General features: G+C 43.0%; 1 protein-coding gene across 3 annotated transcripts in view; it reads left to right on the top strand.

Annotated features, from left to right (window-relative positions):
* The window catches only part of LOC129748066 (proton-coupled amino acid transporter-like protein pathetic), an 80,232-nt gene that overhangs the window by 47,419 nt on the left and 20,735 nt on the right, over nucleotides 1-12,078 (top strand). For all 3 annotated transcript variants that reach the window (XM_055742535.1, XM_055742534.1, XM_055742536.1), the window contains exons 3-4: nucleotides 2,822-2,899; nucleotides 4,577-4,727. In XM_055742535.1, the coding sequence (XP_055598510.1) occupies nucleotides 2,822-2,899; nucleotides 4,577-4,727 (229 nt within the window). The remainder of the gene's footprint in view (nucleotides 1-2,821; nucleotides 2,900-4,576; nucleotides 4,728-12,078) is intronic.

The raw sequence follows: 12,078 nt of genomic DNA, 5'->3' as shown, positions 1-12,078 counted from the left end.
ACGTTCGTCTACAACGAACTGCTGAGACTAGTGGGATTCGCCGATGACTTAGTTCTCCTGGCATCGGTACCTTCAACAGATGAAGTCCAGCTACTCGCCATAGTAGCGATCAAGCGGATGGAAAGTTGGATGTGGTTCAAGAGTCTGCGTCTGGCTTACCACAATACCGAGATAGTGCTGATCACAAACCTGATATCAGCATAGACAGGAACGATTACAATTGGATCGTGCGCAATCAAGTTCAAGCATGCGATTATGTATCGGGAGCGATAATCGACGATCGGCTGAGCTTTACAAGCCAAGCAGAAGGAGGGTTCTGGAGTGTCCATTCGTCCATTCTGAGATATGGAGTGGTAGCCTGGAAGGCAGCCTTGAACAGGCAGTGAAATATACCTACAGTTGCTCTGCAGCGTGCAGCAGCTGATGAACCATCGGATGATCTGTGGATACCGAACCGTGTCTTCGGTAGCGGCTGATGTTGTAGCGTAAGTCATGCCAATCTCGGTCTTGTTAGAGGGTGCACATGCATGACGTGCAGAAACATGCCAGAAAGGGCTCGATGACCAAATGGCAACACCTGTGGGACAGCTCGAAAAGCTGTTGATGGACCCATCGCTTGATCCCTAACGAAAGATTCTGGATGGTGAGGTGGATTTCTTTATCACGCAGTTCTTGAATGGTCAAGGATGCTTCATGCAGTACCATCACCGGTTTGGACACGTGGCCTCGCAATTCTGGCCAACCTGCGGTGACACAGTTGAGACGACGGAGCACGTATTGTTCAACTGTCCAAGGTTCGAAAGGGTTCGCACGAACATGCTTGCCGCCATCGGACTCGACACAGCCGAAAACATCGTGCAAAGGATATGTGAGGATACTTGGTGCGTGGTCTGCAATTGGATCATGAACACCCTGTAGGGGAGTTGGAACCAACACCAGTCCGCGTCCGGTGTAGGGTGTTTTTTTTGTCGGAAAGATAAGACTTCACCTTATGCTTATGACGAGCTGCTAGGTACGACGCGTACGTTTGTAGGATATCTCCACCGTTACCGTCGCCTAGTATCCGAATAGAACGCGTCTCCTGCAACGGAGACTGCGGGGAAAAGACAATACCCTTTCCGCAGTAACTTCACATCGCCGGCGGGTGAGTCACTCGAGTCGGTGAAGGATGACGTCTTCGCCGGGAATCGTCCGTGCAGTTCCGTAATATCCCGGCCGTGTGCTGTGACAGGCACGTGTCCAGGATAAGCTGCTCTCGATTCGGCACACAGACGGGCAAAGGAAAGAGGACCTCAAACCAACACAAGCGAAGTCAAATCCTTAAGTCTTTAGAGGAGAGGTTTGGTCTCTAATAGTGGACTCGAAAAGAGGCGGAGTACACGATAGCTGTGGTAATCAAGCGAGTCTTGAGTTACGAGTGAAGGCCGGACCTCAAGTCGTCATAGAAGAGGTCCTTAGTGTTGAATCGTAATAAGAGGCAGGGTATATATGCTAGAGTTTGTCACGGGTATAGCCATAGTTGCAGGTCCGAATTGGAATTATGGCCAGAGGCCCCAAGTGGACTTTATGGCAAACGGGTAGTATCTAGAGTCGATCAATTGCATCCGGCCATGGTACATCACGGTGTCCTGATTTTCGAAAAAACCATCTCTGCTTGGAAGTAAACGAAGAAGTCAGTCAAGAATCGATAACGGAGTTCGGGCGGAGACGTCAAATCCATAACTGAATTCTGGATTATTTCCTTATTACAGAACTGGTTCGATAAAATATATTAAAGTATTCGACGATTTCTATTTTCTGTGGTATTTTGTTGTTTTACATGACAAGTTAAAAAAAACTATCGATACTCGCTTTCTCGATTCTCTCAAGGAAGAAAAAAATTACATTCAACGCATCTAAAAAGCACTCAATATAATGTATGAATTTCAGTGGCTTTACAGCTCCAATTGAGCAACCGCCAATTTAGAAACTTTTCTTATCAGTTCAATAGGCAGTAATCTCCAATGAATCAATGAACTTATTGAGCCCAATAACCGGTTGTCAATCATTGCTGCAATGTTCGAGTATTGGGGGACAAATCATTGTAAAAATAACGATTTCCAAACGTAGATAGTCCCGTAGACACTGCACCCGGGAGATAAATTATTGATAATAAAACGCTTTACGCCATCACCGGTTTTGGGAGCAAAATTCAACAATGGGATTGGGATTTTTCCCCAAGACTGTCCCCAAAAACAGAGAAGAATGTCAATGGCGCAAAGATTGAGAGCTTGAATCATTTCCAGGTATTCCAGGCCGTTGATACTTTATCACAAATAACTCGTGACGACCCGGGAAAAAACATGTGACTGATACTTATTGTTTACAGAAGACGATTTTTCGCGCGGTAACCATCATAGATAGTGTAATCTACCGAACAGAAGTGCCACCAAGCAAAGTAGGAATGTATTTGAAAATAAAAGGTTTTTAAATTGCCCGAGCCTAATCCTAGCAACGGCCAACAACTGAGAGACAGATGGAATGTATTAAAAGTGAATTCAATTCAAATTAGTATTAAAAGGTCATTATCAGTGATAGTGACGACTATTGTTTGAATAATGCTCGTTATATCACTCTGAAGTAGTGTCATACTCGTGGATGACACTTTTGTTCGTCTCAACAAACAAATTAACATTTGATTGCCGCCATGTTCTACGAAATTAATTCAGTGAGATGTGATTTTCGCAATCTGAATTAATCTTAGTTCAAACACCTCGCTCCTACACCAAAATTTTCTGTGTTGAAATAAAACTAAAAAAATTTAAATAATTTTTATTTACAGAACAAAACTCGCAGACAACCAAACCGAATATGACGACTACAATCCGTTTGAACATCGAGAAATCGACAAACCAAATAGGTAAGTACAAAAACCTTTCAGAAACTTTTCCGAGTAGGAATTTGTTTCAATCACTTTAAAAAAAAAAGTTTTATAAGGTGTACATCAGACTGCCCCAAATGACCCGACATTTGAAAAAGTTATGCGCTGCAGGCTTAAATCCTAGGCTTATCCTAGGCCTAGTACAAAGTCTCATGCCAAATTTGGTCAAATCGGATCACGGGAAAGAATCGTTCAATGAGCCTAAAGTTTGTATGGGATTTTGAGACATTTTGTTCTGGAGGATCACGAAAATCCAGTTTGTCATAAATAACTTTGGTTCCCTTCGGCCGATTTCTTTTGAAAACGGTTTTTCTTAAAGCCTAAACTATGACAAATATTTCATTCAAAGACTGCATTTCAATAAAAAGTTATTGAACTTCAAAAATGGGGTAATTTTTTTCAGGGTGATATGCATTGCTGCTAGTGCTGCGTCAAAATGTTCGAAGCAGTATCTCTCATTAATAGTGATGAATATCACCCTTAAAAAAGATAACTATTTTTTGAAGCATAATAACTTTTGTATCTTAACTGGAATCGAAATGCAGTCTTCGGATGAAATATTTTTCATAGTTTAGGCTTTAAGAAAAACCGTTTTCAAAAGAAATCGACCGAAAGGGACCAAAGTTATTCATTAGAAACTTGATTTTTATGTTCCTACTGAACAAACCCCTTTACTCTGCGCCGCGCGTGAGGTGATGATAGTCGAGTCGAGTCGGAGTTACGTGAGTCTTGTTACCTTACTCCCGAAGCCGATGTGACAGAGGTTCAGCTGACTACTAGCTGACTACTAGATTAGGATAAAAACTCAAAGAGTTACTTCTAAAAGACGTTTCTCACCCAAAGCGACCTGCAATCAGGTGACTAAGGTGATTCGAATATCGTCACCTCACGCGTGGCGCAGAGTAAAAGGGTTTGTTCATGAGGAACATAAAAATCAAGTGCAAGATCTTATGCCAAATTTATATGAGATTTTGAGACATTTTGTTCTGGAGAAGAATGAAAAACCAGTTTTTCATCAATAACTTTGGTTCCCTTCGGCCGATTTCTTTTGAAAACGGGGTTTCTTAGAGCCCAAATTATGACAAATATTTCATCCGAAGACTGCAGTTTGATTCGAATTAAGATAAAAAATTTTTTAGGCTTCAAAAATGAGCTAACTTTTTTAGGGGCGTTTTTCATCATTGTTAATGAGTCGGCGCGGTCGAACATTTTGACGCAGCATTAAGCGTGATGAATACCACCCTTAAAAAGTTAGCCCATTTTTGAAGCCTAATAACTTTTTTATCTTAACTCGAATCGAATTGCAGTATTCGAATAAAATATTTGTCATAATTTGGGCTTGAGGAAAAAAAATCGGCCGAAGAGACCAAAGTTATTGATTAAAAACTGGTTTTTCATGCTTCTCCAGAACAAAATGTCACTAAATCCCATACAAACTTCAGGTTCGTTGAGCGACCCCTTCCCGTGATCCGATCTGGCCCAAATTTGGCATGAGATCTTGCACTAGGCTTAGGATAAATTTTAGCTTGCAGCGCATAACTTTTTCAAAAGTCGGATCATTTGGGGCACTCTTATGTACATATGTGATGTTATGCTAGAGTGAAATAAAAAATACTGCACTTACATTCTTTTTCTCTACTTTCACAACTTTTCCAGCACAACCGGCTCTCTCATTCACCTCCTCAAAAGTTCCCTGGGAACCGGTATTCTGGCCATGCCGGTAGCTTTCAAAAATGCCGGTCTCATCTTCGGTGCCGTCGGAACCATCATCATCGGGCTGATCTGTACCCACTGTGTCCACATTCTGGTGAGTTTTTAACCTTTAATGCCAATCTGTTAAAAAGTTAATGTATTTATGTATATATGAAAACCCACCAGTGGCTGATAGGTCTTTTGACCCGAGTTGGTACGGGAAGTCTCGATCGCACATTCAAATATTGTTCATGCTTAAGTCATCAACGGCACTATCAAGAGATCCGTTACCACTGATTTGGGACAGTTTGACTCACCCAACTCACTTCCAGCTATTCGAAACATATAAAGAATCCTGAAAATGAGTTCTCCTCATGATTCCCTATATTTGCCGTAATATTACGGCTGGCTTTATTCCACAATCCAATCCTTTGTATATCAGTTTTCCGATTGTTTTGATGTCCGGTCCAACCATCCACATACTCTCCTAAATAGAGTTAAGATATTTTACTTTTAATATAATAAAGTTTCGAATATAATGAAATTTTATCAACAAATGCTTCAAGTTATCCTGATAGCTACCTGATGGTGATTCCTTTGTTGACCAAAAAGCCTTCCTTCCTTACTTTTGAAGAAATCTAAGCAATCCGTGCAAATACAGCGACCAACACTGGTACTTTTACTTTTTTTTATTTATGGGAAATGCTCTTGCAAAACAAAACTTATAAATTTTATTAAAATCTCTCAATACCAGCTTCATTAAATCAAAACATCTTTGTTTGAATCTTCGAGTCACACCGATTGTTTTCTTCACAATTCACAAAATCCGAATATGGCTCTTGCTATGAGCTAATTTTATCACAAGTGCACAAATTGAAATGGATCTCAATGACCATCATTTCCGAGAAAAGCTACACCCATAGAAGAGGTTGCAAAAATCCAATGCCTATCTAGTAGACTGCCCCAAATTTGTATGTTTTAAATACCGTGCGGGACGTGATGACCAGAATAACGACACAGTATTTAATATACTACTATAAAACTTTATTAGAGACAAATACTTAAAAATCGCAACTGTAGTTAAAAACTGCCTATTCGTCACACGCCGGAAATAGGATTGACGTTTCAGTTGACAGCCGATGGTGCTTCCGCCAAGGGACAGTCTAGCTGTCCTGGAACTGCTGAAGGAGTACTAGCCGAAGCAGATTCGAAATGCGGCGATGAAAGTTCTGCATCAGACATTGATGATTCCATAGTTGGAGAGCTAGACTCACTATCAGCTGGTGACAACGACGGAAGTTTCACTAGCTCTCTTAATGTTGTTGGATTGGCAACAGCTTCTTCTGATTCGGTCGTCGAGGATGCGGGAAGATTCCAAGCATCCAGCAAAATATCAACTGGCAGCGGTTTGGTAGACTTGGGTTGTTCAAAGCCGTTTAACAGCGACGTTCCTTCATGGCGTTCACGTAGTTGGTTCACGTGAGAGGACACTACCCGACCTCCTTCGATGGTTACGTTATACATGGCTTGGCCCACTTTTTGCAAAATATTTCCTCGAGCCCAATTCCACTTATTATTCCGGAAGACCTTGGCGTACACTGATTGACCATGCTCAAACGAACGAACTTTGGCGTCTGAGGACGGAAGTTTGGGATTGGGCGGGCGAAGAAGCTCCAAACTAGTCCGGATTTTACGGCCAAACATAACTTCTAATGGTGATAGGCAATCTGGATTCGAGCGATTCGGTGTACTGCGATATGTAAGCAAAAATACATCGAGCGCTTCTTTTATCGTACCCCTCTCCGACGTGATTTTCTTTATGGCCCGCTTGAAGGTATCGACAAATCTTTCCGCCTGTCCGTTTGACTGCGGAGGAAAGGTGCAGTTCTGATGTGCGAAATTCCATTTGTGGCACAGAATTGGGCAAATTCTGCGCTGGTAAACTGCAAACCAGTGTCTGAGACAATGGTCTCGGGATTTCCTAGTCTGGCGAAAATATTACGTAACAGATTAATTGTCGCTGTGGATGTGATCCGGCTTGTTGGTACTATCTCAGGCCACTTCGAGTGAGAATCGATAACAAGAAGATAGTATTCATCGCTGATAGGTCCGGCAAAATCGATATGCACTCTTTGCCACGGACGGGTTGTTTTCGGCCACAGAATCGGCGGTGCAATAGCAGGAGCTTTTGAAGCCATCGCACAGTGGGGACAAGAAGAAACATATCGAACTATTTCTTTGTCCAATGACGGCCAGTATACGTAGCTGCGGGCGATAGCTTTCATTCGAACAATGCCTGGGTGCCCTAGATGCAGTTGTTCTAGGCATTGCTTCCGTAGCGTAGCAGGAATAACCAGCCGTTCGCCAGAAAGAACGCATCCGTTTATGGTGGTTAGGGAGTCGCGTCGATCGAAAAACCGCTGCAACTCATCATCTCTGTTGAAGGCAAGTTTGAGGGGCCAGCCATTTTGAACGTAACGATAAACTTGCTTCATTACCGGATCCTTTAGCGATGCTGACTCGACCGAACTAAAAGTGATAGGGAAAGCGTTAAATGTGTTTGTTGTTACAGATTTGACGTCATTTTCAAGGGTCACGGCTGCGATGACATAATCTTCGGATGGCTTCACATGCTGGTTGATGAGGCGGGAAAGGATGTCGGCTTGGCCGAACTTTGCTGTCGACACTTACTCAATGGTGAAGTCGTAGAGAAGCAATGTAAGCGCCCAGCGCTGTAACCGGTTGGCTGTGTAAACGGGTATTCCGGTTTTCGAACCGAAGACTCGCAGTAATGGTGCGTGATCTGTCCGGAGTCGAAATTTCCGACCGAATACCATTCGGTGAAACTTCGTAACAGCAAAGATGATGGCTAGTCCTTCTCGATCGATCTGGCTGTAATTTCGTTCGGCGGGCGCCAGCGCTCTGGAGGCGTGTTGCACTACCTTAACCGTTCCGTCGGGAAATCGATGCGAAATTGTGGCTCCAAGACCGACCGACGATGCATCAGCGGAAACGATTATTTCCAGCTGCGGGTTGTAGTGCGTGAGTAGGAGGTCTGACGAAAGAATTTCTTTAAACTTGACGAAAGATGCTTGGCATTCTGGGCTCCAAACAAATTTTGCTCCGGATTTCAATAATTCGTCCAGAGGATAACGCAGATCTCTCATATTAGCAACGAATTTTCCGTAAAAATTTATAGCTCCTAGGAACGAGCGTACTTCGCTGACATTATTGGGAGGAGGCATAAGCTTGATGGCAGCGACTTTGCCGGGATCTGGGCGGATCCCATGGTGATCCAACAAATGGCCCAGATATTTGATTTGCTGGCGGCCAAACGAACATTTCTCTAATCGCACTGTGAAACCAAATTCCTCCAAGCGCTCAAACAAAGCCTGGAGGTTGTTCCAGTGCTCTTCTTCGGTTTCTCCACCCACAATCAGGTCATCTAAATAACCACAGGTCCTTGAAAGTCCGGCCAGCAGCGTGTCGACGATTTGTTGAAAAATTCCTGGTGCAGCTTTGACACCCAGTGCCAGACGATTCACTTGATAGATGCCTCGATGGGTGTTAATGGACAGCAACTTACTCGTAGCCTCATCGACAGGAATTTGTAAATAAGACTCGGACATATCGACGATGCTGAACACCCTGCAGTTACCCAGTTTGTTGAAAATATCATTTGGCAGCGGCAGGGGATACTGGTTCGGTTGTAAAGCCTCATTGAGGCCTGTGGAATAGTCGCCGCAGAGCCGTATGTTGCCGTTCGCCTTACGCACCACAACGATTGGAGCCGCCCACTCGGAATAGTCAGTGGGTGTAATTATACCAAGGTGCTCCAAACGGTCTAATTCCTCATCAACAGCCAAGTACATCGAATATGCCACAGGACGTTTGGGTCTAAACACTGGTCTTCGATCTGGTTTCAGATCCAACTTCACTACGGTTTTGGTGCACTTTCCCAAATCTGTACTGAACACTTTCGGGTATTTTCGTTTAAGACGGATGGTGATAGGGTCCACTTTTTCACTGATTTGATAGCAAAAGTTCACCATTGGGACATAATCCAAACAAAACTTTTCAATCAGGTCCAGTCCAAGAATGTTCAAGTCTTGTGACACAACAAACACCGTACAGATTTGGGAAATGCCACTTATCTTCACTAAACACTCAAATTCCGACAGTAGAGCCAGAGTATCTCCGGATGCAGATTTAGCTTTCACTGACGCTGTTTTTGTGCTTGGTTTTCCAATTTTTTTTCCAAGTTTCACTTGACACAACTGTTATGTCCGATGCGGTGTCGAACTGAAGTTTCACTTTTGTTCCATTGAGCTCGGCTGACACATATTTCCTTTTATTTTTCACCGTACACAATGCGACACTCACGGTTCTCATGTCGACCTCGAAGTTGTTGACATTCTTTCTCTGCTGACGTCTAGACCTTGATGACCGGCGAGTTAGAACAAAAGCCCTCTCGATGACCAAACCGATTGCATTCCGAACATCTGTGGCTTTTAAAAGGGCAATCTCTATTGAAATGCATCTGCCCACAATTCCAGCAGGGACCCGATGGCATTCGTTTGTCTGGAACAGAGAGTGCTGCTTTATCCGACATCTGAAATTGTTTGATTTCAGATGGGGCTTGAAACTGCTGCCCTCTTATAGCGTTGACCGAACTACCCTCGATCATTTCCGTATCATGCCGTAAATTGATAAGACGCTGACATTCGGCCGATAGTTTTTCAAAGGTAATCCCACTTGTTTCCTACATCCGGGTCAGGAGCCGTGTTCGGATTTCTGCGTCGACTTCGGATTTAAGCCCAAAAATGAAGATGAGGCACTTAAATTCTTCCTCGGTTATTCTACTGAGCTCAAATTCGACACAACTGCGGTTGATTCGGCAGGCATAGCTTACGTAGTCTTTGGTTGGTCCTTTTGATTCCTGCAAGCAACGATAGCGGCGGCTCAGGATTGATTCTGGAGCTCCGAACAGATTCTTTAATTTTGAGACTGTCTGTTCGAAGGTGAAATCTTTTGCAGTTTGCGGGAGAATGAAACTTGTCTAACGCTCATGTTCCGAAACTCCGAGTTTTCGCATAAGTAGACGCACCTTGGCAGAATCATCCAGCTCAGCCGCGTCCTTGGAAAACAGCTCTTCATACCGTGAGAACCATACAGTGAAGGTTATGTTCTCGTCTAACTGGTACCGGAATTCCTTAACATTGCTAGCTAAAGAGTCGAGTAACCCTGCCGAGCTAGACGGTGTACGCATGTTGTTGATGGCCTCATTCTGCAGCTGGAACCTAGCATTTTGCTGCTCCTGGGCTCTTTGCTGTTGCTGGATGAGTAAATTCGTTGCTTGCTGCTGTTGCTGGAGCTGTTGTAGAAGCTGGACTATCAGGACGTCGGTTGACAACGACGGCTGCCCTTGCTGGGTGTGCCCATTGGCAGCGGGTTGTGGTCCATTTGGGTTATTTCCAGCAGCACCGTTCATTTCGTCGTTCAGATCTGACATCGACGAAATCCGACGTTTCCGCGTGGGGGGCGGTATGATGAACTAGTTAATTTTAAACTTCACTCGCGAAACAAAAACTACCGCGATATCTCGTCGCCACTTTTAAATACCGTGCGGGACGTGATGACCAGAATAACGACACAGTATTTAATATACTACTATAAAACTTTATTAGAGACAAATACTCAAAAATCGCAACTGTAGTTAAAAACTGCCTATTCGTCACACGCCGGAAATAGGATTGACGTTTCAGTTGACAGCCGATGGTGCTTCCGCCAAGGGACAGTCTAGCTGTCCTGGTGAGCCAGCTGAGTGCAGAGTTGCCAGTGCTGTTATTGTTTTCCTCAACAGTATGAGAAATTTCAAGCTTGTGAAATGTTATGCGCTGCAGGCTTAAATTCATCCTAGACCTAGTACAAGATCTCATGCCAAATTTGGGCCCGATCGGATCACGGGAAGGGGTCGCTCAACGAGCATAAGTTTTGTATGAAATTTTGAGACATTTTGTTCGGGAGGAACACGAAAATCCGGTTTTTCATGAATAAATTTGGTCCCCTTCGGCCGATTTCTTTTTAAAACGGTTTTTCTTAAATTCTAAACTATGACAAATATTGCATCCGAAGACTGCATTTCGAACTGCGTTCACTAAGACAGTGCTTATTTGAAGAAAGGCATTTTCATAAGGAGTGAAAGAATAAATTTTCCCTTCCATCACCCATTATCGAAGCGAAGCGCGTCAATCTTTTCAAAAAGCTAACATGATAAAATATCAGGGTAGCTCCTATCACTGGAATCTGTCGACTGAATTTTGGGAAACAATCCACTAGAACAAGCTGTAGAAGATAAGCAAATGTTATCTTTTACTTGAACGTTTACACAGCGCTAATTCATCTTAATTGCTACCCGATAGCCTATTGTAAAAAATGTCAATTGGGCCCATAAATCATTCGTTTGTTTAACATTTACGATGGTCATCCTGTTTCTAAGCTAATACAGCTGAAGTCCTTCTGTTTTTGTTGTGTTCTGTAAAACAATATGGTTCTTCCATGAAGGTCGTTCCTATTTTGTATGGAACAATAAAATGTTGTCTCCATAGGGGATCCCGTATAAATCACTTGTAAGTTTTTATTTACCCTTAACCCGATAACCAATTGATTTCTGCTGTACTCAATGAGCTGCTTGAGCTGATCAGGCCAAAGATACTTGGCAGCTCTTATCAGCAAATACGTACACCGGGAATATGGCAAGTGTTTGTCTTATCTGTTGCTGATGGGCGGTTGCCAAAGCTGTTCGGATTATGCTATAAGATAAAGTCCTATATTGTAGATACGGTTCGATTGCCCACCTTTGGGAAGAGGTGTCTGATAAGGCGTGATGCCACCAAAGTTTATGGCAGTCAACCACAACCTCTTTCAAAATATTTACTCAGTTTGGCAGTGACAGCTGTGTTAAGGCTGGTTATGCTAATGATCGATTGAATATTGTTTGTGGTAACATTAATTTCAGCACGTTTTCTCCAATCACGTGGAAAAGACTCAGTTGGTTGATTTTCGTCTCACACATTTGAAGGATCTCAGAGAACTTTATAAGTCGTCTATAGGGTGTCTCATTATGTCTAAGCACCATTCAAAATTAACAGTATAGACACAGTTCAGGAGCATTTTAAATTTTTATTTCACTCCCATGTTCTCTATAGTCTTCTTTAACAGTGAGTCAATAAAAATTTTATTCCAGTCAATCGTAAGCCAGTGATCGAATTTTCGATCGAAGACTGTACAAAAGCTTCAGAACAGACTGATCTACGATGATTTTGACCACTTGTTTTCAGTCAGTTGTTTACGATAGAATCTGCTTCTTCGGTACTCTCTGGACTTTGGTAGATTTTTACCAAGCCATCGTGTCTTTTGAGTAGTGAACTGATGCATAATCCGGCCAATACAGTACTGTGTGATCT

Source organism: Uranotaenia lowii, chromosome 2 (genome assembly GCF_029784155.1).
Source record: "Uranotaenia lowii strain MFRU-FL chromosome 2, ASM2978415v1, whole genome shotgun sequence".
Lineage (NCBI taxonomy): Eukaryota > Metazoa > Arthropoda > Insecta > Diptera > Culicidae > Uranotaenia > Uranotaenia lowii.
The sequence above is the reverse complement of the archived record's forward strand: the minus strand, read 5'-3'. Positions and strand labels throughout refer to the sequence as shown.